This window comes from Miniopterus schreibersii (genome assembly GCF_964146895.1).
Source record: "Miniopterus schreibersii genome assembly, chromosome: 1".
In the NCBI taxonomy this organism is placed as follows: domain Eukaryota; kingdom Metazoa; phylum Chordata; class Mammalia; order Chiroptera; family Miniopteridae; genus Miniopterus; species Miniopterus schreibersii.
This window is the reverse complement of record NC_138101.1, coordinates 167,991,426-168,019,424: the sequence shown is the minus strand read 5'-3', so window position 1 is coordinate 168,019,424 and position 27,999 is coordinate 167,991,426. Positions and strand designations below refer to the sequence as shown.

The following is a 27,999-nucleotide window of genomic DNA, read 5'->3' as shown; positions in this document are numbered from 1 at the left end:
TATCTAATACGTTCAAATGCAATGCTTTTATTGACATTCTTGCAAAAGGTCACTATTCACTGTTATTGGAAAATTCTCACATAAGCCTCTAAGTGTCAGTTTACTTGTTTTTACTTGATTACCTAACAAATTTCTCATATTTTTATCACCAAGGGCAGAAAAAACAGTTAGTTCAACTGCAGCAAGAGGAGCTAAGGGCAAATCATCACTAAGAGTTATGAAAAATGATGGGTGAGTAGATAAACAAATTGTGGTATATACACAAAATGGAATATTATTCAGCCTTAAAAAGGAATGAAATTCTGACACACACTGCAGCATAAACCTTGAAAACATTATAGTCAGTGAAATAAGCCAGACAGAAAAAGACAAATACTGCATGATTCCATGTAAATGAGGACCTAGAATAGTCAAGTTCATACAGAAAGTATACTTGTGTTACCAGGGGCTGAAGGGAGGGGTAATGGGGAGTTATTATTTGATGAGTACAGAGTGTCAGTTTGGGTTGATGAAAAAATTCTGAAGATGGACACTGGTGATGGTTGTACAATGTGAATGTAATTAATGCTATTGAATTGTACACTTAAGAATGGTTAAAACAGTAAATTTTCTGTTATATTTTACTACAATGAAAAAGTTATGGCCTGGCTGGTATGGCTCAGTGGTTGAGAGTTAACCCATGCACCAAGAGATCACCAGTTCGATTCCCAGTCAGGGCACATGCCCAGGTTTCAGGCTCAATCCCCAGTAGGGGGCATGCAGGAGGCAACCCACCGTTTCTCCCCTGGATGTTTCTCCCTCTCTCTCCCTCTCCCTTCTCTCTCTCTAGAAATCAATAAAACCATATTTTTTAAAAACCTGCCAAATTCTTAAAAAAAAAAAGTTATGAAAAATGGAATAGGACTGTAGGTGGAATCAGAGAAAGCAACTCTGTGTCTAGGACAGTTTAGGTGCATTCAGATCTGAAAAGGGAAGCAGGATGGTTAGGATGGAAGAAATGATCTCTGAATATTCCCCAACTGACACCACAAATGAGTTTCTCAGAGGAATGGTTATAATGGTAGCTAACCACTGGCTTCTGACCACCCTGCTACCGGTGGCAGTCAGAACAGGGCCTTAGGAATTTCTGAGGTAGGGATGTGCTTCCAATAAGCTGCCAATGCTCCTTTCAGGCAAATACTTTGAGGCCAGGAGCTTTCCTGAGTCTTTGTAGCCCAGACTCCTCAAAGGTATCTGGGACCTAGGTGGTATTTATTATGTAGCTGTTGAGTGCAGATAAAAGTTTGATTTGGTTTATAGAATGAAGGATAGATAATGTCTTTTTGAGAGTGCTATATTTGATTAGAATGAAATGATATTATATAAAAACACTGATACAAAGATAAGGCATTATTCTTAATAAAGCAGGACAAAAAAGGCTTAAAAATCTCCCTGAATGTCACAGCTTATTTGCTATGATCTAATTACTTGGTGAGTTGAAGGCAATTTCCGCTGCTTTACCTTTTTCTTAATCATCTTAGAAAGAGTGGGGGATGGGGCCTTTTTGCCTATCAGGTTCCTGAACTCTTCCAAGGGTATAACAAGGAATAAACAAAGTAATTTACCATTCGGAAGGATATGGCGTTTAGTTGGCACAAAAACACACTAGAAAAAAATAGTTGCTTGTTTCTGTTAGTGATTTTTCTGGCTATAAACCCCCCTCCAGTTTTGGATGGATATGCTGTGCAGGAGGAAACCAACGGTAAGGCACTGAGTGTCTCACAGATCTTCCCTGGTAGGTCACAGTCTTTTAATCTAATCATATTTGACAGTAAATTTAATTATCCGAGAAATTTTATTATTCTTGTTTTAGATATCTGCTTCCTGTAAATGAGTATCATTTCAATCTATGACACACTGAGAACAGTCAAGAATTGTATCTTGCACTTATAATTTAAGAAGTTATACTTAAAAATTAAGACTTGTGTTTATGTGACTATGATTATAAGGAAAATCAGAAACCAAACAGACGGATATTTATAAAAACCAATATTTCAGGAAAGGACTTAAGGTTAGAAACCCTTTTCAACTCCTCTTGTAAACTGGGGAACACACAATTACTTCAAGAATTCAGCCTGGCCGGCGTGGCTCCGACCTATGATCCAGGAGATGGAAGTCGGATTCCCAGTCAGGGCACATGCCTGAGTTGCGGGCTCATCCCGGGGGGGGGGGGGGGCCGCGAGGGGCGTGCAGGAGGCAGCCGATCAATGGCTGTCTCATCACTCATGTTTCTCTCTCTCCCTTCCTCTCTCTGAAATCAATAAAGACATATTTATTTGTTTTAAAAAGAAGAATTCTATTTTTTCACAATTGCATTCTAGATTATGGCAAAGGAAAAACATTCAAAAATCTTAAGACTTTTACTTCCTCAAATTTTACATGGATTGCTTTTCAGAATTTTCCTAATTGATATTATATGAAACATTCTAGCTGATAAAAGGCCAAACATCTACATCTTCTCAAGAGCTGAATGCATTTTTATGTATTAACACAGATGGCATTCCAGTATTTACCACATGGGACAGGAAGGAATAATTAGATTTTATCATCCAGGTACCGTACAAATATGAAGTTAAAACAGAATTTTCATTGATGGTCAACCTCTAGATTCCATGTTATGATTAATTCCAAGAACACAAATTTCTGCATCTTCTGTGGAAATTGTACTTCCCAGTTGTAACAACATCCTCAAAGGGTTTTCAGCTTGTCTTTATCTTGCTCCTTTTGACTGCGAAGTGCAAAGGATTCCTGAACGAACTGCCTGCACATGGGGCAGCGCTGGAAATACCTCACGCAGCCGTCGCACAGGCACGTGTGTCTGCAGGGCAGCAGCACCCAGTTCACGGCCCCGTTCTGGCAGACAACACAGTCCTTGCTGTTCTGCTCCGGGGGCTCCACTTCACTCTCAGAGAGCCCGGCCTTTTCCAACAAGCTTCGGTCTGTGCTCATCTCTTCTGGAGAAGAGTTGCTGGAAGGAGTGGAATTACTATTTGCAGACATGAAAAGTTGCTGAAAAATCAAAGGAACAAGTTTAAAGATAATTACAAATGACAATTACTCTTTTTTTATTTATTTAAATATATCTTTATTGATTTCAGAGAGAGGAAAGGAGAGGGAGAGGGAGAGAGAGAGAGATGAAAACATCAATGATGAGAGAGTCATTGATCGGCTCCCCCCTGCATGACCCTACTGGAGATCGAGTCTGAAACCCGGCAAGTGCCCTGACCAGGAATCGAACCTCGATCTCCTCGATTGTAAGTCCATGATCAACTGCTGAGCCACACCCACTGGGCACAAATCACAATTACTCTTTCAACCTGAGGGTCGTAAGAGCTGCTCCAAATTTATGAGCTAGCAAATCCAATAGCAAATAACAGCTAACTTCTATCCTAACTAACTGAAAACTATTATCCCTTTATAAATGGTCATTCTTTGAAACTGCGAGCAAAAGAGACAAAGATAAGACTACAGGGTACAACTTACCTTAAGATCATGAAATTGACCTTGAGTCGGGAGTAAATATTGACATAATATTCTACAGGATAGTTTATAAGTTTTATCAGGAATATGAATTACTGACACCATGGAAATCTAAAATAAAAATTGAACACTGGTCAGTACTTAACCTCTTTATATTATTTTACAGATATGTGAAAACGTGTCTCAAATAAAAATAAGAAGTTGATAAATTAGAAAACTTACAATAATTTATTCAAATCAGCCACTACAGAGGAACCAGTTACTGACATATTTTTGCCAGTTATTTTAATTATACTCGTTTACAAATTTAATGTGATCCCAACAAAATAGCTGAGTTGACTCTAAAATTCTCATATAGCAAAATAACACATAAGAATAGCTAGGAAAATACTGAAAAGAAAGCTATGGGGAGGGAGGCTAAACCCAGTCAGATATTAAAACATACTACCAAAATTAAAACAGTGTGGTACTAGCACATGAATAGACAGATGTCTGAAACAGAGTAAACAGTCTAGAAACAGATCCAATTATATATACAAATATACTAAAGGTAGCATCTCAAATCACTGGGCAGAGAGACTATCAGGACAACTGAATAGCTACTCAGAAAAACAAAACATTAGATGTAGTCCTCATACCATATACAAGAATAAACTCCAAAAGCATAAGGTGTAGAAAATAAAACTATACAAATACTAGAAGAAAACATGTGCGTTCTTTTTTAGTCTCAGTGTAGAGAAAGATTTTCTAACTGTAAATCAATCCCAAAGGCAGATAAATTTGACAAATTTGACTATATAAAAATTAAAAACTTGCATGACAAAAAGCACCGTAAGCAAAGTTAAAAGACATATGGCAACTGGAATAAAATATTCACAATGCATATCACAGACTAAGGGTTAAAACCCTAATTTATGAACAGCTTTTAAAAACTGAAGTAACCAAATATCCACAGAAAAATGGGCGAAAGACATGAACAGATAATTCACAAAAGAGACAAACATGGTCCTTAGCCATTTTAAAAGTGTTCAATTTTACTCACAACATGATAAATGCAAATCAAAAATTCACTGATAGACCATTTCTCACTCATCAGATTAACAAAAATTCAAAAGTTTGTCAATACACTCTATGGAGTGATAATCCCTCTCCTATATTGCTGGTGGAAATGTTAAAAAAAAAAAGGTTCAGCCCTGGCTGGTGTGGCACAATTGGCTGGCCATCTTCCCATGCACCAAAAAGTTGCCAGTTTGATTCCCGGTCAGGGCACACGCCTGTGCTGCGGGCTCAGTCCAGGCAGGGGGTGTGCAGGAGAGACGCAGCTGATCAATGTGTGCACTCACATCAATGTTTCTCTCTTTCTCTCCCTCTCCCTTCCTCTTCTCTAAAATCAATAATAATAAATAAATAAAAAGCTCAACTCCAAAGGCACAACCCTAATAGAGGGGAATTTGGCAATATGTAACAAATGACGTGCATTTACCCTTCAACCATACAACCCGAACTACATTAAAATCCATACACATAGATTATACAGTGCAAGGTTATTTGCTAGTGCAGAATACTGGAAACTACCTGAATGTCCAACCACAGGAGATTAAATAAATGGTACCTGTACACCCTACATACAATGGAGTGCTACGCAGCTGTAAAACAAAACAAAACAAAACAAAGCAAAACCAGTGTGAGAAAATCTCTATGAACCGGTCTAGCCTGATTTCCAGAAGACACTGTAAAGTGAAAAAAGCAATTACATATATAGTATACATAGTGTGCTGCCTTCAATGTAAGAAAGAAAGGAAAATAAGAAATATAAACACACATATATCATCATTACAATAAGAAACATAGGAAGAATAAACCAGAAAACAATGAACTTGGTTATTTACAGGATTGGGGTGTGTGAGAATGGGGGAGGGTATGCAGAAAACAGTAAAACTTGAATATACCACTTAATATATTGTTTTATGATTTGGGGGAGAACTAATCCAAGTAATTGATGAACACAGTGTTTGACTATAAACCTGCAGTCTTTGGCAGGAAGTACGAAGACAATGGTTTGAGCACAAAAATAATTAAATTCATTAATTAAACCACTGGGAAATAGATAAACAAAAAATAAATGGTAGGTTTCTTGCTTATAGAATACTGAGGACTGACAGGATGGTGGAAGTTGAAAGATAATCATTTTGCAAGCATCATGGTAAAGATAAGATCTGGTAAGAATCACGCATGGAGCCCTGGCCGGTTTGGCTCAGTGGTTAAGCGTCAGCCTGTAGACTGCAGGGTCTCGGGTTCGAGTCCAGTCAAGGGCACATACCTCGGTTGCAGGCTTGATCCACCGCCCCAGTCGGGGCCCGTGTGAAGGCAACCAGTCGATGTGTCTCCCTCACATCAATGTTTCTCTCTCTCTTTCTCTCCTTTCCACTCTCTCTGAAAAGCAATAAAGAAAACGTTTTAAATCCTCGGGTGAGGATTAAAAAAAAAAAGACTCAGCCACGGATATTAAATCCAGGGGGAAATGTTGATAAAGGGCAGGATATCGGCCTGGTCTTAAAGTGCCTCCCTATAGACTGCTTATGATCTGTAAAGGAAGGAAAAAAGGGAACAGTGGAGAAAACAGGTAACTACTTGACTGACAGATCAGAACTAACATCACCAATGACAGAAAAAAACCTGAAGGTGATGCCCTGAAAACATGTATTATCACCTGTGCAAGGATACTGGCTGAAAACGCATAACTCCAATGTAATCATGAAGAAACATCAGAAAAACAAAATAAGAATTGTTCTGTTTTTTTACAAAAAGAGGGTGTGTGTATGGCTGTATTCTTCAAAAAATGCTAATATCATAAAAGACAAAAAGAAAAGCAACGAAAATATTCCAGATGAAAGGAGGCTAATGATACATGACAAACACAATATCTAACTCTAGACTAGAATCTGTACTGGAGGGGAAACATGCTATAAAGAATACTATTAGACAAACTAACAAATTGGAATACAGGTAATAGATTGGACAAAATATTATATTAATGTTGACTTATAAAGTTGAGAACTACATTGTCATTATATAAGAAAACATCCCTATTTTTAGGAAATGCATACTGAAATATTTAGGAGTAAAAAATCATCATACAACTTACTCTCAAATCATTCACTTAAAAAAATATATCTAAAAATAAAAATATATATCTATACACACATACATATCTACATATAAGGTAAATAATGCAAATGTACAGTGTTAACAATTAACAACAGGAGATCTGGGTAAAGGATATATGGGTGCTCTTTGACTTTTTTATTTTTGCAAGTTTTTGAAATTATGGCCAAATAAAAAGTTTGAAATAAATACCCTACTACGGTTATAAATATACAATGTTCTTCACAGCTTTATCAGGATTTGTTAGTTTGGCAATGGCTTCAAAGGCTTTTAATACTAAATCAATTTTGTATTAACAATTGGCAGAAGATAAAAATGTTATCACCTCATACTAACATTCTTGTCATTTGATTTAATATTAAAAGGCTCTGAAGCTACTATAATGCTAGTTATAAATATATATGTAGTTGTAGATATACATTTCATATGGAAAAGATGTTAATAAAATACTAAATGAAAGTAGGTCACCAAACAGTGTATACAAGTTGATCCCATTTTTGCTTAAAAATTACATATATAAAGGTCTGGATAGATACAAGTATTCACAGTAGTTATCTTGGGATGATAGAATAAAAGTGATTATACTTTTTTTTCATTTGGCTTATCAAGATTTCCTAATATTACTTTCTGCCATAAGCATGTACTGTTTGAGTAATACAGAAAACAAACTGATGCAATTATGTAAAAATGAAAAAAATTTAAAATCAAAATCTTGCAGTAACAATCCTTGCTTTCCTTTATCTACTTATAATAAACTAGTTCCTAACTGTACTATATAAGTGTAATTTTTTACTGTTACAATAGGAATGGGAGAGTTTAATTTTTTTTTTTTTAGATTTAGAGTCTCTGACTCCCAGATAAATTACTGAAAAAGCACTTAAGAAAAAGAATTATGAAATGCTCAGCTTGTTTTTAAAATTAAGAAGAGAACATTATTATAAAATATACTAACAATTATGCTTTAGTTCTAATGTTAGGCCCAATCTGAGAGATAAGAGATGGAGAAATAAGATTTAACAGGAAAAAAGGGAAGAGCCTGCTGATAAAAGACAGAGAAGAGCCAAAGCAGGGAGACATAGCCAAAGAAACGCAGGGAGACATAGCCAAAGAAAATGACTGTTAATGCTTGAGGGCCAGGGATCAGGCTCCTCTGTGGAAATAAGCAGCCCACAACTACAGCAGGGCCCTGGAGTCTTCATTCCAGTTGGATCCGGGACCCGATAAGCAAATCTTTCTCTATTTATATTGCCATAGAATTGTACACTGAAAAGTGGTTAAAAAGGTACATTTTATGTTATATATGTTTTAGCATGCATACAACAAATCCTTCTCTGTTTAGATGGAGGAAGGAAAATTAGAAAATATAGACCATCAGAACCTCAAGTAGATAGAAAGCACCACCCCAGTGAGAGGAAGAGGAACCAAAAGGGAAAGCTGGGAGGGAGGTGACCGAAAGGTGACCCTTTTGGTCAGAACTAAAAGAAGGAGGGGAGCTTAGAAGAGACGGGGAACACAGTGGGGAGAGGAGGGTTACCTTGCCCAGGCAGGCGGGGTATGAAACACCAACCTAATGGGCCTTAGTTCTCTTCAGCTGAAGAGGGGTTGGGGAGAAACCCGAGGTCTTGCATACACTTCCTCATGCACATGCAACTAAGGAGCTCACCGTCGAGCTCTAGGAGACTCCCTGTGTTGCTTGGTATGACTTTTTTTTCACATTGATTAAATCTATTGAGTACCTACTGTGTTTAAGGCACTGTGCTAGATTCTGAAAATAACTGCTGTTGGTATGTCTTTTATTTGGGAAAAAAACTAGCTGACTTCAGCTCAATGGAACTTCAATTTGATAAGATTAAACACCTCAAAACCTAGATTGGCTTAACTGCATATGAACAGGGTCTAGATTTCCCAATATGGGTCTACACCTTCCAGCACCTTCCAAAGCTCAATGCACACTTGTTTAGGGGAGATATTTCTGTTAAGAAAATGGGAGGGGTTTACTGGCACAGAACTACATGGGTTCAGGGTCAAGCCCATCTTTTATTTCCTAAATGACTGGGATTTTTCTCTGGACTCTGTTTCAGTCCTTGTAAGAAGGATATTTGCGTAACACACAAGGTTGCTGGAAGGAATAAGTAAGTTAATGTCAGTGAATGTACTCTGGGCAGTACAAAGTGTCATAAAGATGTTACCGTATCTTTACTAATGAACGTATCTATATCATGCACTTCAGAAAAGTAGTAAATTGTGTATATGGACATTCTTACCATGATACAATTTCACCAAGTTTATTTCATGTATAATCTTCTACCATACTTAGAGGATTGTCAGGGCCCGGGTCCTCTTAGCTCTCTAAAATGCTTTTATCTTCCTAATAGGGGTAAATTAGCAAACTAAAGAAATAATTAGCATATAATGAGAAAAGTAATTATCACTATAATTGCTGAAAATACAGGGACCAAACATATATAAGATGTAGGTAGAGCAGAAACTATGATGGAAACAAGATGACTGTAAACATGCAAAGAAAAGAGTGGATATTGTCTTAAAACTGAGCATTTTGGATCATTATACTACAATTTATTCAGTGCTAAAAATGTTAAAAATAAACATACTCCCAGCAGACTTTTCTACGTAGCAAATGTGACAGAATGATGAAATTAAGTTAACTCAAATATAATAAGCTTTTATTTTCTAAATAAAATCATATTCTTGTAAACCATATGGGAAAAAAGTCATGCTCCGAAGGAGCTGTTACATGTATAAAAATCATACAGGTGTACTTCTTGTGTATTCATTTTCTAGGAAAAATGTGCCCAGGCCAAATGTATACCCTCAGAAATTAAAATAATACTTTTTCTATATCACCAAATCATTAAGACCCATTATCCAAGTCACTTAAAAATAATGCTTCCAAAACTTTAAAATTACTTACAATATCATAAATTTCTCGGTCACCCGCATCAGCTAGGGTCAACAGTGCTACCAGTGGGTAGCGAGATCTGGGCACTGTACCAAAGTCTTCAATGTTAGTATCTTTTGGTAACTGGCAATATATTTCTTCTTTGCTGTCCTTTTTAATACTTTTTGAAAATGTAAGGGTAAATTGTCACTATAACCACAAATACAATATATACCAAAGGTGATCAATAGTAACTTAGCAACACTTTATTTTATCCATAAAAAGTCTAATGTCTAAAATTGTCATGTCCTAATAGGTATACGGTAAAGGATACAAATACTGTTCTCGACAGAGATACTCGCTGTACAGAGCGTCTTCCAGTGCTTGGGGAGTGCTTATTCGGAAGCAGTAAACGTGCTTCTGCAGAGCCTCGTATAATTTTTGAACACTGCACCCCCAGTAGCATGTAAGGAGGCTATCTTCAAGGCAATCTGTTGTCAAAGTTATGCCAGCTGTAGAAAACAAACAAGACAAAGAGAAGAAAATTACCTGATGTAATTTCTAATGCAATTATACATAGTGAGTAACAAAAGCTTCATTTTGGATGCTAGCCAGGCTGCTGGCAGTTAAAGGAACTCGTTAAAGGGCATGTGCCCATAAATGAAGGAACTGGTCTCTAAAAGAGGACATATAAAAACCTCAATGTCTACACAACTTTGAAGCACTACCAGTAAACCTTATTATTTATGCATTTATGCTTGGAAATTATCCATTTAATTTTTTTGGTGACCTCAACACTTTTCCCAAAATAAGAGTTTAAAAACTGAAAAACTGAAATATAGTTCACTACCACTCTAATAGCATCTACAATCCTAACTACCGGAAACAGAGCTGTTTCCAAAAGTAGATACACTCAACCTTGTAACTACAAGTAGAGCAGAGCTGTCTCTGAAAGTGGATACACACCACCCACAGTCCTGCAAGATAATCACTGAATAGGAAAAATATTGAAAAGAAATTGAGCTTTACTAATATTAATATACACACTGACAACATTAATATACATTTTTGTCACAAAGTTAATGTCCCATGTAATGTGCAACATATCCTGAGGAAAGACTGGAGCTTCCAAAACACGGAGGGTTTAATAGTGATGTCCTCATTCATTTGTTCGCTTTCAGCATAATAAAAGATATTATAATTTGAGTAGAGCTGATTAAGAGGGCACATAAATTATAAGTGGCCAAATTATGTTATATACGATTTACTATGTGCCACCTAGATGATTTTTTCCCTCACTTGTGGCAATTGCAGCAGTAAGTTCAAAGGCAGCAACATCCAGGGTATCACATTGCTGGCAGTACAAGCTGCAACATCCAGGGTGTACTTGCTAAACCAAAAGGAAACGTTTTTGGTCATTGTGAGGCAGGATAGGAAGAAGCTAGGAAAACTCCTTGACAAGTGGAATGAAGGAAACTGAGACAAGATAGCTAAACAAGGCCGAGCAATTAACAGCCTGCTAATAAATCACAAGATCTTATCTTCCCTAACCAAAGACACTTGGGAGCAGATGGTTTATACCTCTCCTCCGGAAACAGAGAGGGAGTAGCTTAAATCACCCTGGTCAGGGAGAGAGACAACAGAGACTGCTATTAGTGACAGCCTAACCCCAGAACAGATGAAGTCAGGGGAATAAGTAACCAAAAAAAAAACAAAAAACAATTAGAGCCAGACAAATCCAAGATAAAAGTAAAGCAGTGAAGCTGACCAGAGAATGATCTCAAACTCCCCTAAATGCTCATTTTGATGCATCAGCATATTAAAGGACACACCTGGAAAGCTGTTGAATATTCTACTGAGACTCTCCCCTTAGATCTCCCCTAAAATTCCCGCCTTTAGAAAACAGATAACCCTTAAGACAAAGGACCCAGTACACTTGCTTGAGAACTCCCGTATCCCCCTTTCCTCAGACATGTACTTTTATTTTCTTTCTCCTAAGTTCTAAAGGTTTCTGGGAGACTTACAACCAGGGGAGCAGTGGGCAGCGGCAACTCATCCCAGGCTAATCCCTTCAACCTGTCTCCAAGGGCCCTCCTTTTTCCCCTGTGACTTACTTTCCTGAGTCCATGAAGCCCAGCATGGCTCACTTCTGTTACTGTGACTTCCTTTCCTGCATCCACACAGCCTAGTGTGGCTCAACTCTGTTATGTGACTTCCCTTCCTGAGTCTAGGCAGCCCAGGCTAGGCCCATTCCTGTTGTTGTGATCTTGGCCCTTCTATCTTAAGCCTATCCTTTGTTTCGCTGCTCCCAGCTTTAACAAATGTACTCTCAAAATCACCTGGACTCACGTTGTGAAATCTTTCCTACATGAAGTCAAAAACCCACACATTCCACACCATGCCAAGGCAGGCCCACCTGGTCCCGGTCCCTTTCCAGTGACAACTATTCCTGGCTAAACAATTATTCCATGGTCTCTGATTCTGTCTCTCCAAACCTACTGGCAAGTCCGTAAGCCATTCAATACCTCCCCCCCATTTTATTTATTTATTATTGACAGTATTACAGGTGTCTCCATTTCCCCCCCACTTCAATATCCTTTTATTGGAGTAGTTTCTGTTGCTTGCTAATAAGAAATCTGATTAATACATTACTTATTTTTAAACGTGATCAAGAGAATGTGTTGGAAGGAGATACATAAACACAACCAGATCATCCACAGGATACCAAATACTGTAGAATGTACAAAGTTTCAGATTCTGAGTATATATAGTAGCAGTAAAATAGAGCAATTTCTAACCACTATTAAGCAAAAATGTTAACTGATAGGAACTTTGCACACATAATTGATACAGGATTTGATTTCACATTTTTATGATTCTAATCATCAAGTATTAATTCAAGAATGTAGAATTTAATTAGCTATATTTTCCAATTAGCTGCAAAATAGCTGAAGAAAAACACTTCATTAATACAAATTTTAAATATATGTATTAAAAATCATGCATACTTTTCTCTATGCCCCTTGAGAACCACACAAAGCAAGGCAAGGAAAAAAAGTTGAAAGTAGATGGGAAAAGGAAAAAATGTAAAGCCTACAAAAAAAAGTGGAAAAAGAAAAAGAATCCAGAAAATGATTACTTAATATTACTGTATTACTGGCAAAATGTAAAAAAGATGTATGGATAAGGCTATTCACTGTAGAACTAGTTATATCAAAATGCTACATTCGACCTAAAAGTCGAGGATTAAATTAACAAAATATGGAATACTCTCCAATGAAGAAGTACTATGGAGCTCTTAAAAAAAAAACTGAGGCGGCCTGGCCAGGCGTGGCTCAGCGGTTGAGCATCGACCTAGGATCCAGGAGATCGAGGTTCGATTCCTGGTCAGGGCACATGCCTGGGCTGCAGGCTCGATCCCCAATGACTCTCTCATCATTGATGTTTCTGTCTGTCTCTCCCTCTCTCTGAAATCAATAGAGATATATTTTAAAAATAATTAATTAATTTTTAAAAACTGAGGCATATCAAAATATCTGTGGATCGTACTACTGTGGCATGAGCTTCAGAATATACCATTAAATGAAAAAAGCAAGGTGTAGAAAAGTATACAGGGTGAGGCAAAAAGTAGGTTTACAGTTGTGAGTATGTGAAGCAAGAGTTTGTTCCTGTATTATTATTTATTAATTACTGTATTATTTTTTATATGAACAACTGAAAACTCATTTTTGCCTCACTCTGTATATAGTATACTACTGTTTATCTCACAGGAGAGGATATCCAAATATGTGTTTGTTTACACTAAAAAAAGAACAATGGAAGAATAATCCTTAAAAAAAAAAAAACTTCAACTTACAGAACATACATAACTACCAGTCTATCTGCTTTGTAAAAATCAGAGTTCCAGCCCAGCCAGGCATGGCTCAGCGGCTGAGCATCGACCTAGGATCCAGGAAATCAAGGTTCGATTCCTGGTCAGGGCACAGGCCTGGGTTTCGGGCTCGATTCCCAATCAGGGGCATGCAGGAGGCAGCCGATCAATGAGGACTCTCTCATCATTGATGTTCTATCTCTCTCTCTCCCTCTCCCTCCTTCTTTCAGAAATCAATAAAGATAGATTTTAAAAAAGAAGAATCAGGGTTTCAGAGATTCAGAGCTAAATAAAACTTATTTACAGACTTCATACACTTGACTAAAATGGGGGGGTGTCAGGGACTACTCATAACTGGACATTAATCAGATTTTAATACAATGTCCTGATATTAATATTATAAGTAAATGAAAAAGAACTACAAAATCTATAACTCTGCTCTCCACAATCTTTCATAAATTTGTCTGTACACAGACTAAGGAGAATCTACTGATTTATACTAACTGGTAATAGTTCAAATACTCCCAGGCAAAACTACTCTCCCTTCAGTTTTTATTGCTTCTTCTGCAAAGACCCTTATATTCTATTCCCATTCTTACATTTTCTTAGTCTTTTAAAATTCAGTGAGCACACAATGACATCTTAGATCAATAGCATTAACCGAATTGGAATAGAGACATAACCCAGGAGATTCAGAATCCAAATGAAGGGGAGCAGCATGGGTGGGACTCCTCCCAACCGGCCTGCCTGTGACGGCCAAATAAAGTGTAAGAGGCAGTGTAAGAGAGTCTTACAAAAAACTGAAAAAAAATCAGGGTTTTTTGAGTTGAGTTGAGCCATTAAAAAAAAAGCGAGAAACAATGGGACAGAAAAGCCACAAACCTTCCTGCAGAAGAACTCTGTGAGAAGATTATACACGGGGCCCATGCACGAGGATGATGCAACCAGAACACTGGGAGATGAAAGCTTTGGCTGTAAGGAACAGAGGCCCACGGATTTCTCCAAAACGCCGTGTGCCATTCTGCTTAACCCTTTTGCTTCCGTTCGCGCTTACCAGGGTGAGTCAGTCAAAATACAAGGAAGCTGTTTACGAAAGGGCAGCACAACTCCTGAACCAAACAAATACAACTCAACTAATACGTCCCAAGTAGCGACCTTCAGTTTCATTAAAACCTCTGCACTGAGGACATGGAAGCATCATAAATCCGAATACGGTATCATTACAGAACAACAAAAACCCGCAAAACCTACTCCTAGTAAACAGAACTAAATGACTAAGATTAAAACTGATTGTCTGGTTGATTTTCAAGTCAGTCGGTTCTCTAGATGTTCCCCATCCCTTCCCTATGTGCCAGGCATCTTGGGTACAGTGATTTAAAAAAACAACAACAAAAACCAAAAGAACCCCTGGATTTTTAAATTATCACACCAAATGAAATAACCTTTTAAAATGTCACAATTATTGCTCAGAATATTATTTCGATATCCTGGTTAGAGATACTTAATGACATCCACTGTTCCACAGTTTAAATAAATGAATTTTACTCTGTCAAGTACAATTTCCACCAAAATTCTTCTCCTTATTTCCCCATAGAAGACAGATAATGAATGATATGCATTGGTATTTAAAAATTAAAATACTTCAATAAGCACGCTATAAACCCGCACATTTAAAATTTTTTCATGTACTTCAGTAATGCTAGCATCTAGTGTGTTGGGCATAGCTGAGGCATCTTCCACGTAGTAGATATCTTTTCATTTGCTTCTAACATTTACGGGGCTGGCTCTACTTAAGACTACTTGGGTCTTAAAAGCAGATTGATGGGTTTCCTGATACTTTCTAGCTCACAAGTGTCCAGTTTGTTTGCTCATGTATCAGTTCTTACTTTCTGTGTCTCCAGGCTTGTGGATCTGTGCTGCAGGAAGAAGGACTTTGTACTGGTGGAGTTTTTTACACACAGTCTTGCTCAAGAGCCAGAAGTGATGTTACAGCAGGTTCAAGTGCGTGGCCACAAAGGTCAGAGGTCACCCTGCCACCACTATTCTGTACATTTCATTCAGGCAGGTTTCCTAAATAAGTTAGTCTTCTCTGTGGGATCCTGAAATTTGGTTTTCCCAAGTGAAAAGTGTCAGAATGAACTCCTTATCTACCACTAGGGGGATAAAAGGTCCTTAGTCCCCTCAACTCATAGGGGTTATCTTATATTTATATACACACACACACATGGTATGGTATATACAACTAAGGAAGAAAAATAAGAAATTTCTTACTTTGTCATTGTAAATCAAGATTTACTTAAGGTTGATAATCTCTAGTGATTAAGTACACGAATTTTTGACAAGTGATTCTGGAAGGTGGAGGTAGGAAGATGACGAGACAAGAAAGTTCACAGAAGACATGGGAGCAGGATGTCAAAAGGGAAGGACTGGTCAGCTCTGTTAGACACTGCAGAGGGAGCACTAACTCAGGCCTGGGAAGCGTCCAGTAAATTTTACGACTGCCAGGGGTCAGAGGTGGGGGGCAGAAGTGCTAATTAGTGACCTTGGAGAAAGCCATTTTAATAGAGGGATACAGGTGAAAATCAGACTACACTGCCCCACGCAGTAAAAAGGAAGCAGGCTAAGAGAAGGCAAATGCAAAGTGCTCTGAAGATGCCTGGCTATGAGGGGAAAAAGAGAAACAGGACAGTAGCTAGAATAAGATGAAAAGTTGAGAAAGTTTGGGGTTGTTTTTAAGATACCAGAAACGTGAGCAAGTGCAAAAGGTGACAGAGTTTCAGCCCAGAAAACTGTGCAGAGCTACAGGACTGTATCTAGAACTGCCTACTCCATATCTCCACTTAACTGTCACAAAAGCATTTAGAAGTCCAGAAGTTCAAAAATGAATTCATTGCCTTTCTTCCGAAACCTGATTCCTCCCGCATTCCTCATCTCGGTCAAGGACCTGTCTATGGAGGACCCAAGCAGAGCACGTGAGTCTTCCTCGACTCTTCTGCCTTACCCGTGCCCTGCACTCCCTTCTCTTTCACTGGTTCCTAGATATGCTTGCAGACAATTTGTTTTCCAAGTACAGAAATAAAAAACTACCATCTACCAAAATAATTTTAGACCAAAATACCATAATTTCAGAATAAGAGACAACTGTTCTTCAGAATGTTAGAAACCTTACATTAACTGTGCTCACACCACACCATTCTTATGTTTCCCACTGCACTGAAGACCAATGAAAATGGCACACTGTCCTACAGACTTCTCTTATTAACACCTGTGATACTTTCTGTTTGCTAGTTGATAAGTTCCTTAGGAGCAAGGTTTGTGAATTATTAACCTTTGTATCTGCAGTATTTAGTACAGCTCCTGGAACCAAACAGGTGCTCAATAAATGTTAAGTCTAATGAAGAGAAAGTAAGAGAGAAAGAAAATTAAAGGGTTCAAAAGGGGGCAGAGAAAGAGAGAAGAATCTTTGGAAAATAGCTACCAACTTGAAATCGAAGCTGAAGATGGATTAGCGATCTCTAAGCCAAAAGGATTCTTGACTTGTCTCATTTGCTTTTTGAAAACTCTTGTTTTGAACTGGGTCTCTTCAGAATTTCTCAGAATTACTGGAACATCCCAACCAAACCTGAAGGTAAAAATAAAATAGTACATAATTTTAACAAATGTTGAAACTTTCTGTTACATGTAGACTATGTTATGCTTCATTAATCATTTTAATGTAAATATCAGAAAAAGAGATTAAGTTACTCAATTTACATTATATTAGAGAATTAATCTAGAAGTAAGAGAGATCAGAGGTCCCATAGAATTGCAATATATTGTCAAGCTGGCTGAACCAACATACTCTTGAAAACAGTTCTATTATTAATAACAATGGAGCACACTAATTATAAATTGTACCTAATGTAACAGCAAAAACATGACAGAATTACTAAATTTTTAAATGATATGATAAACAAATACTATTTAATATGCAGACTATTTGATATTATTTATGGGACAATAGAACTTTAAAACACCAAATATAGCCCTGCATTTATACAGCATATTTTCTCCTTTTAAATTTCATGTAAAAATATGATAATGCATACTGAACCGACTTAGAAGAAAAATGAAAAGGCCTAAATTCAATTCTTTATAAAACTAGAAAGCAGCTAAGTTTACTCAATTTAAATAAAATAACTGAAAATGAATACACATTAGTTTAACCAGGGGACTTTAGGTTAAGCTGGCAGTTAGGTTCATACTTGGATGCACTCTATTCTCTCCAAACACGGAGAAATCAAAGAAGACCGTGCTGAAATGAGTGAAAAAAAACAGTGGTGTGTTTAAAGAAAGGAACAGAAAGCTCAGCAATGAAAAGGAATAAATTATTGCTACGACCACAGGGATAAATCTCAAATGCTGTGCAAAAGAAGCCTGACACAAAAGAGTGCATGCTCTGATTCGATAAAGTGAAATTCTAGAGCAGGCAAAAGTAACTGAGTAGAAACAAAAAGCAAAACAACAGTTACTTCTGGGGTGTGGGTATATGGGCTAACTGGGAAAGGGAATGAGGAAACTTTCTCTGGTGATGGCAGTATTCTGCACCTTGATAGAGGCTTGAGTTGGATAGGTGATGTGTTTGATTACACTTAAGACATGTACATTTCATTGCATATAAATATTACTTCAAAAGAAAAAATATATAAACAAAAACCATTATTGAACTCTAGCTATGCAATGCTTTGGGGTGAAGAATATAAGTTACTTTGAAGTGATCAACAAATAAGATGGACTGATGGATGGACAGAAGGATGGACGGATCAGGACAGATACGTAATAAAGACATTATAGCAAAACGTTGGTTTAGAGCCTAAGTGATGGGCATGTGAATGTTTACCATATTCTTTATTGTATGTATATTTCAAATTTTTAATAATAAAATGTTGGAAAGAAGAGAAATAGCTGGGTTCAGAGACAGCTTTATAAACCTGAAAAGGGAAAAAAATATAAAGTGCTGAGTAAGGCTTATGCCATGGTTTGATGGGTGCTGAGTCTGGCAGTAAGCAGTGGAAACTAAGCCTTCACATAGTAAGAGGGCCTTACAGGCTGTCCACTCAAGACAAGGGTCAGAGCCAGTTCACAACTTGAATCCAGGAGCTGGGTTAGGTCAACATCAATATGAGACCGAACTGTCACTGTAAGACTTGGTCCTTTACTAGGGAGAGGGGGTGGTCTATAAATCTGGGGGGAGGCAACTAGAAATGGTTAAAAAGCAAGGATGAGGGCAAAGGGAAGGGGGAAAAGCTTCCACCAAAAGCTAGATTGCAAACTACAATTTCAAAGCACATGGATAGACCTATTGCCAAGAGAAAGCCAATAAAATTAACAAATAGAATAAAATTTCACTCTAGATTAATTTAATTTTATAGAACAGTTAGATGAGACTATTCTGTTTCTGCCTAAAAAAAGGTAAAAGGTGCCCTGGCTGGTGTGGCTCAGTTGGTTGACAGTCGTCCCAAGCACCAAGAGGTTGCTGGTTCCATTCCGGACCGATGTGGCTCAGTTAGTTGGGTGTCATCTAGTGTATTGAAAGGTGGCCAGTTCGATTCCAGTCAGAGCACGTGCCGGGGCTGTGTGCTCAATCGCCCACAGAGGGCGTGCAGGATTGATGTTACGCTCTCACACCGATGCTGCTTCTCTCTCTCTCTTTCCCTCTCCCTTACTCTCTAAAGAATCAATAAAAAATCTTTTTTTAAAATTCCAGAATCAGATAAGGTAAAATTCACAATGTTTAGTGTTCAATAAAAAATTACCAGAGAAGCAGGAAAATATGACCCACAATGAGAAGAGAAACTAATCAATAAAAATATACCCCAGAGCCTGGCCAGGCGTGGCTCAGCGGTTGAGCATCAACCTAGAATCCAGGAGATTGCAGTTCGATTCCCGGTCAGGGCACATGCCCAGGTTTCGGGCTCGGTCCCCAGTAGGGGGCGTGCAGGAGGCAGCCGATCAATGACTCACTCATCATTGATGCTTCTCTCTCTCTCTCTCCTTTTCCCTTCCTCTCTCTGAAATCAATAGATATATTAAAAAAAAGAAAAGAAAAGAAAAGAAATAGACCCAAGAAATGATACAATACAGATATTAGAATTAGTAGACAAGGGTATCAAAACAATTGTTATAACTAAACTTTTTAAAGAAGATAAGTAAAGATTGAGTATATTATACAGAGATATGGAAGATATAGAAAAGACCCAATCCCATTGCTGAAGATGAAAAATACAATGTTGGAGGTGAAACATACACTGAATGCGATTAACAGCAAATTAGATATTACAGAGCAAAATATTAGTAAATTTAAAGACCTAGCAACAGAAAGTATCTAATGTGAAACACAGAAGGGAAAAAGGCTGAACAACAAAACAAAACATGAGTGAGCTGAGGGACGGACACCTTCAAGCTGTCTAATATGCATGTAACGGAAATCTGCAGAGAGGGGCAGAGACAGTACAAGAAAACTACAGGCTGATACCACTCCGGAACACAGATGCAAAAATGCTTAGCAAATCAAATCCAACAATATATGAAAAGATTAATATATCATGACCTAGTGAGGTTGATCTCAGGAATGCAAGGTTGGCTTAGCATAACATTAAAATTTTACACGTAATTCACCATATTAACAGAGTAAAAAACAAACAAACATATGATTATCTCAATACGTGCAGAAAAAGCACTAGGTAAAATCCAATGTCTATTCCTGATAAAAACCATCAGCAAACTAGGGATGTAAAGGAACTTAACCTGATAAAGGGCAGCAATAAAAAATGTACAGTTAACATCATATTTGAAAAACTGCTTTCTTCTTAAAATCAGGAATAAGACACACAATAGCCATGTGTCCTTAAGTAATCACTCAACCTCTGTGTAACTGTTACCCCACCTGTAAAAGTTTATAGCAGGGCCTGGAACCACGTAAGTGCTAACAATGATAATGTTGATGATGTAAGCTGTCTTTTGAGCAGCTGACGCACTGATGGCTCAGGTTGAACTTTCAGCCTCATAAAATCCTAAACCTTTTCACATACCTGACCCAGTGTGAACATGCTCATTCTTATACAAAAATTCACAACTTTCACAGTTTTGACTTGTTGGATGTGGACCAGTATTTCTATCTTTAATGTGTTACTCAAAAGCCAACGTGCAGAAATGCTTTGGAATGAGGTTAAAAATTGGAGACTGGTTAAATAGCAATTCATGATAAATGCTGACAAATAGTTCTGTAAAATATTGATAAGTAGACCCACCATCTTTACATCTGGCCTTTTCCACATTTTTAATCAAAAACTTGAATAAAGACATTGATGTCCTGTGTATCAGATCATGGCTGATATGACATTAGAAATAAAACAGTCAAATAGAGAGTTGACCAATTTTCTTTTAAATCAATTCCATTTTTATCTTTTTTTCCAAAGTCATTTTGCCAACTGTTGATAAACAGAATACCAACTAATTAAATGTTTCTTAACATTCATTATTTTGTCTTTTATATAAACTTAGCCCTCCTTTTTTTCCATAAAAAGAATTTCCCGTTCTCTTTCCTGTTATAATGGTACACTTAATCCTCCTGGATGTTTCTATAATTCTGGTTTTTCCCATTTCCAAACTGTTTGTTGCATTTGTTCATAATGCTTCAACTTCCAGAACAGCAATAACCTGTGGACTTCCAATGCTTTCCACATTTTGTCATATGGCCTATACAATATCTAACCCTGAACACACTTCCTAAGCTTCTTGCAGAAGCAAAGCAAAACTGATCTCCTTTCCTTGTGTTTGAAGTCTCACGGAGTCCCTCATGAATGACGGTTACTTTGAAGGTAAGGTTTCAAGCTCAGTAATAAACAATTTTTATCACCCCTTCAGCCTTCAGAAAACACAGAGGCAGTCTGCAGGGTCTCCTCTCCTGTACAATCTCCCAAAAATGGCCTCACTTGGCTAGATACGGATCAGCATATAAAAACCAGTCATGGGGATATCCTTGGTAGGGGAGGAGGGCTGTCTCTGAGGGAACTGCTGTGCTAATGATATGACTTTCAAAAAGTGACTCAATCTCCAAAATTCTGAACCCTTAATTATTTAAAAAAAAAAAAAAAAAGAAGAAGAAAAAGAGTAGCCCTGGTCGGGTAGCTCAGTTGGTTAGAGCACTGTCCCAATACCAAGGTTGCAGGTTTGATCCCTGGTGAGGGCACAAGAATCAACCAACAACTGCATAAATGAGTGGAACAACACATCGATGTTTCTCTCTTTCTCATTCTCTATCTCAAATCAATATACATTTTTTTAAAAATTTAAACAAAGAATAAAAAGAAGGGTTAGAATGAGTGCTCTTTTAAGGCCCTACTAAGGTTTGAAATGCCACTTCTAGAGTTTCGTGTTTTCTTCTGAAATGTTTCCAGAAAATTCTTGCCAGGTGTCATATATTTTGCATCCTAAGCAAATACAAACTAAAGTCATATCCTTTTCCTAAGCAGGAATCTGTACCTCATCACCAGCCTCGTCACACACAAACAACCAAATGCCTTCAACAAGTGAGACGAGAAGTAGTCAAGGCTGGTGTATCAGGCAGGGTTGGCAGAAGATAGACACATCAGTTATTTGAACATAAAGAATTGTTAACCAAGTACTGGAGGACTGAAAAGGCAAGAAGGGGACACTTAGGTATCCTGGCAAGAAGCAGTTATCACTCCTAGGGCTGGGGAAACAAAGGAAAGAGTGGGGATTACAAGTTAGAAACTTAGAGAAGGGATCCCCCAGGAGCTAGGACCCAGACTTTTTGGTAGGAGTTCTGGCCAGCTGGTGTTGATATCTCTGAAAGAGTGCCATAAGGCTCATTCTAGGTATGAGAAAAAATTATAAACTAAAATAAAGTGCTGCAATTGGGCCAAGTGTCACTGCCAGGGTGAAGGCCAATGTTACAGAAATGTAGCCAGGGCAAGGAAGCAAACTTAAGAAAGAGACTGTAAGGCTGGAAAAGAACTTGGGGAACTGAAGAAGACAGTGAACTAGCAGGAGAGGAATGGTTTGCAAAGTCCCTGCCCCAGTATCTATCATAAAGCAGGGTACAGAAAAGCATGTGTGCACCTGAGAGACAGCAGCCTTTGAGAAAGGATGATTTATAGTATATCTTTGTGGCAGTATTGCAGGAGATAGGGTCCTTCCTCAAGGGGACTCACCTCCCCTTCAGTCAGAAGCTCCCAGTCTACGGACTGGCTTAGACCTGGAAACTGCGTGAAAGGTCAGACTCTCCACTGTTGTGACCCAAGTCAGATTTCTGGCTCCAGACCTGGAGTTTTTCCTTCTATGCAGTTCATATAGCATTTAGTAAGCCACCGTCTATTTTATTCCCAGGGATACTGTAATCCATTAGGCACTGCCAAAGATCCCTGCAAGCCAAAACACGTTCTGCTTTGTCTACCACTATCCATGGTGGGACATGTGTCCACCTTGACTCCTGTGGTTATGTGCTGCCACCGGACTTTAAGTCAGGAAGTCCACTCTAAGGGCAGCATCTCTCACCATCATAAATAGCCTAGAGGAGGCAGGTGCCAGAGATTTTCAAGGATAGTCTCCTCTCAGTAATGTATGTCTCAGTGCTTCTGCCCTAGGCGAGGTTATTAAAAATCTTCAAGGAAGGGAAGGGTAGTTTTCTCAGACATGGAGAGCAGGCTGCTTCCACGAACAAGGAAGGCTCAGAGTGACTTGGGGTTTCAAGATTCTCAGCTTTGTCCACGTCTATTTAGATGTTCCCATTCCAAGTGTCAGGGTTCCACTTCTTTCTAATCAGTGTCCTAAGTGAGACATCTACAAGGCCGTGTGGTTCTATTACCAGCAAAATTAAAGCTGTGTTCAATTTTTAGCTCTGTGGCTACATGAAATAAAGTGCTTTAGAACCACAGAAACTCTCGGATTCTCTAAGACTTGATCTGAGAGTTCAAATACCTGAGTTTGTCTTTTTTTTTTCTGTAAGTGCTCCAGTGATCTCAGAAGCAACCATTCCACCCATCCCTCAGTCCTTATAGTCATCATTACTGCCATAATAGTCAAGTGTGTTAGCCACTTGGTCCCCCAAGGCACTTGCTTCAGAAATCATTTTATCACAATCGCCCAAAGATAGTGATTTTATTAACTGGGATGCCAATGTATGTCCTGTATTACTAGAATCATATTTCCCATTGTCAAGGAGCTGAAGAAATGACCAGACCAGTCCCCAAACCCCATCTTTGAGGGTTTTCCCCCAGGATCCCATTCTTAGTAATAACTTACCGATATCTTTATCAGTCCAGTCAGAAGACCAAAATCACACCAGTTATTTTAACAGAGATAATTTAATGTAAAATGTTAACCGGATGTTAAAGAACTGAAAAGGCAAAAGGAGGACACTGAGTATCAAAGAAGTTGTAACAGTAGGAAGGAACTATGTCTCCTTGGACAAGGAACAGAGGAAAACGAATTACAAGAGCCTAGACATTTGGAGGAAGGACGCCCATAGAGCTGGGACTCAGATCTGAGGAAAGAGTATTGATATCTTTGAAGGGGTGCAATGAGGCTGGTTCTAAGAAAGTGGAAAACTATAAACTGGAAAAACTGAACCAACTGTTAGTGCTAGAGTATGGCACTACTGCTGTGCTGACACAGACAAGAAAAAGAGTCAAACAGGAGGCAGCAAGTCCTCTTGTCCTCCAGCCGACCACTCTCCCTCCCCTATTGGCAAAGCCTCGTGGGAAGCCAGCTAGCAAAGAAGAAATGGGGTTCAGAGGTTCTGCCTCCAATTCACAAAGCAAAGGATAATAATAACAGTGGTATAAAGCTGAGAGACAAATGCTTAATAACCTATGGTCAAGGAAAAGCAGGGAGTAGCTGCAGAGTCAGGGTCCCTGATTATGGGAACCTGTTAAAAAATGTATATGACTTTTTGGTCTTCTTTCTGCACAGTGCATGGCAAATAGCAGGAGTTTAATAAATGTGAGCTACTAGGGTTCCCAGAAACCACCATGTAGTTAAATAGAAATACCCATACTTCTAGTTGCATGATCTTTACTACTGCTATTGGGATTCCAATCATCCGAAGTTCCTGTTCTTTCTCCACTCCCACACATTGCAGCTGGACAAAGAGAACAGTGGAAAGAAGCAATGGGAAAGAAACTCAGAGCTGTACTGAGGTAAGAACCATGAGAGAGAAGACAGATGACCACTAGGGATTATATTATGGGAGGTTAAAAAAAAAAATGACAAGGGTGAAGAGCATAGTGGATTAATGGGTTTACCTTCTGTCTGGGGTACTATAAGAAAGCTGTTTTTGCCAGGTCAGTGTGGCTCAGCAGTTGAGCATTGACGAAGGATCCAGGAGACTGTGGTTTGATACCCCGTCAGGGCACATGCCCGGGTTGTGGGCTCGATCCCCATTGGGGAGCCTGCAGGAGGCAGCCGATCAATGACTCTCTCTCATCATTGATGTTTCTCTCTTTCCCTTTCCCTTCCTCTCTCTGAAATCAATAAAAATATAGTTTAAAAAAGAAAAGAAAGTTTTCATGAGACCTAGATGGTTTTCACTGTTTCTACTCAATGAATCTGTGACCTTGGCTTAGGTTAGCAAATAAATGCTAGTAAAAAATTTATCTACATGGACAAAGCTAACCCAGATGGAGAGAATAGTTGGGTTAGGCTCAAGATGACTGGTTACATACACATCAGGATGAAAATGACTAGCACTGACATGGTCTTTTGGACTCAGCAGTGCTGCGCCTACAATTCCAAGAGTTCTACAATTACCTAGGTTTCCACCCTTAGAAAAGCCGTACCTAAATGGAGTATAATTAAATTTTCAAACCAAGTCTTAAACCTGGCTGAGCCAGGATTTGAACTAGGTCTGTCTGATACCAAAGTCTGTCTCTTAATGACTACAAACATGAGGTTCCTAACTACCCTTCACACACAGATGCTGCCATCATTATCAATAGGACCTTCACTCATTTTCCTCTTGCCAATACCACTAAAGACAGATATCAGAAATATCGCATTAGTTGGCCCACTGAAATTAAAATTTAAGGCTATAATGCAATTATCAACTGGTCACCTATTTCCCTTAGGGGAAAGAAAAATTACACTTCTTTAAGAGGGTAACACTAACATTATAGTTATTTTTAAATCCTGGGCAACCGCTTCCTAATTCCAATTCCAAACTTTCTCGAAGAACAGCACCAATAAAATCTGATGGGCCGAGAATAACAAATAGTGTAAAATGGGTCTTAATCTTCCCCCGCCCCCCCCCACACACAAGGAATGTCACGCTCTGCTCCTTACAGTGCGGGGAGCGGTGTGAAAGTGTCCGAACTTGGCCTGGTTCCTAAGGAGGGCATATACTGTCAGAAAACGGCAAGGGCTAGCGTCCGTTCTTGAAAGGAATCCCAGACACAGCGATCAGAGGGCCCTGAACGCTCAGTGCACAGCCCGCCCTGCTCCTCAGCGCCCCCTCTCGCCCCGCTCACGCTGCGGTCTCTGAAATGCCTTCTGTTCTCCACCACGCACATTCCACTCCACTCATTTTTCAAAACACTCATTCTTCAAAGTCTAGCTCACGTCTCTCTCACCAGCGGACGGACTAGTGAAAGGGTGTCAACCAGCTGCGTCTATCAGGCTGTGTAAGCACGACCCGGCGGAGGTCCGCTAGGAGCCAGGCCGAGGCCAGGCGCTCCGCGCACAAGCTCAACCCTCAGCCTCGTCTGCGGTCCGCTCCGCGCTGTGCCGCAGGCGGCTGGACACTCTGGGCGCACAGTAGGCCCCAACCTGGGGCAGAAGCCTGCTGGACACGCCCTCTGCCCGAGCCCAGGCCCTTACTGGACGCCGTGTTACTCAGAAACAAAGCTGGGTGAAACACCTCAATCCCGCAGCACCGCCGCCCGCCCGCAGCGCCGGGGGCCGGGCGGCAAGGCGGGGCAGTCACGCAGGTGCGGTGTCCACCTGGTTTACCTCGCGGAGCCAGTAGGAGCCCTCGGCACCGCCTCCCCGACAGCCCCAGGCGCTCCAGCGCCGAGCCCCCCGGCGCCGAGGCCCCCCGCGGCTCGCCGCGACCCCGCTCCCGGGCTGTCTGCCCCTCCTTCCCTTGCCCCTAGCTCCGGGGCACTTACCATCCCAATACCAGGCCGGTGGTCACGATGAAGCAGGTAAAGACCACCGCGATGTAGAAAAGCGGCGAGTATTCGTACAGCGTTACTAGAAACACCGCAGCCATCAGGGTCTCCTAAGCTGGACGGGGCTCCTGCGCCCAGCCCCGCTCATCCCGCTCCGCCCGGGTTAAAGCTACTACGGAGCCCCGCAGCGGACAAACTTCGCACAGCCGCACTTGCCTGGGGTTCTGGTAAACTGGACGTCGGGTCAGCCTCCGGGGCTGCGGGAGCGGGCGTGCCAATCACGACGTCGCCTGCAGGGCTCGCCCCGCCCCTCCCGCTCCCATCACGAGCGATTGGCTTCGCGGGGGGCGTGGCCCTGACTCGCCCCGCCCCGACCCAGGGGATTGGTTCCCAGCGAGCGTTTTCTCCGCCCCTCGGCCCCAGCCGTCCCAGCTTTTCTGCGGCAAATTCTAACTAGATCCTGGGGCCAGCTCTGTGTTGTCCGAGACTCAGGGAAGGTTTTCCGATGCAGCTGAGAGAAGCACGGTCCGAAATCGACGTAACGGAGCCTAAATCCTGAAACGTTGCGTATGAGATCCGAGGCAAATTTGGGAGGCGGAAGGCCGGCATGTTGGGTTCTACGAAGTGAAACGGCCCCATGCCTGCGCTTGTTTTCCCTAGAAAGCCGACGCTTAGGCGCGGGACAAGGCACCAGGAGGGGCCTCGCAGGCAGCCTTTACGAGCCTCGTCGGCCTTTTCGAGGTGGGTTTAATGGAAGAGGAAAACGAGCACTGCGAATCAAGATGCTCGTGGAAGCCCAGTGGGCGTGGCTCGGCGGTGGAGCATCACCTAGGATCCTGGCGAGCAGGGCTCGGTTCCCCGTCAGGGCACATGCCGGGTGCGGGCTGCAGCGATCAGTGGTTCTCTCATCATTGATGTTTCTCTCTCTCTCTCCCTCTCCCTTCCTCTCTCTGAAATCAATAAAGATATATTTTTTAAAAAAAAGATGCTCATAGAAATAAGTCACCTGCCCTCCCACATCCCTCTTTCCTCTCTTTTCTCTCCTTGAACTTTTAAAATTAATTTCACTTTAATGAGAATTTTAAATATGTATCATGTGTAGGTATGTGCGTGTGTGTGTGTATATATATTTATACTTAAAAAAAAAACAAACCTGAGCAGAAGTTTCAGAACACCTTTTTTCTTCATTCCCATTCAGTCAACTCCATCAGGTTAGCCTCCCAGCAAGTCTCTCACAACACTTCCATCGACATTTTATCAATTTGCATTTAATCCTAAGACCACACCTAGCTACCACGGAGCTGGGAAACGTAGTCTTTCATTCTGAGCAGCAACATCCCTGATACAACACGGGCGGGGGTGGGGAGTGGGGTTAC

General features: G+C 40.0%; 1 protein-coding gene across 2 annotated transcripts; it reads right to left on the bottom strand.

The window, feature by feature from the left end:
* Positions 1-8: 8 nt before the first annotated feature.
* Positions 9-26,841, bottom strand: CGRRF1 (cell growth regulator with ring finger domain 1). Of its 2 annotated transcripts, XM_081128851.1 has the most exons (6): positions 26,621-26,841; positions 16,937-17,076; positions 9,918-10,095; positions 9,617-9,764; positions 3,523-3,630; positions 9-3,048 (listed from the first exon to the last, which is right to left on the bottom strand). In XM_081128851.1, the coding sequence occupies exons 1-6, from the start codon at positions 26,722-26,724 to the stop codon at positions 2,728-2,730; spliced, it is 999 nt and encodes a 332-aa protein (XP_080984977.1). In that variant the 5' UTR covers positions 26,725-26,841; the 3' UTR covers positions 9-2,727. The 2 variants fall into 2 exon arrangements, with proteins under 2 accessions (XP_080984977.1, XP_080984978.1); XM_081128852.1 differs by lacking the exon at positions 3,523-3,630 and having other exon boundaries at positions 1,819-3,048.
* Between the last annotated feature and the right edge of the window lie 1,158 nt (positions 26,842-27,999).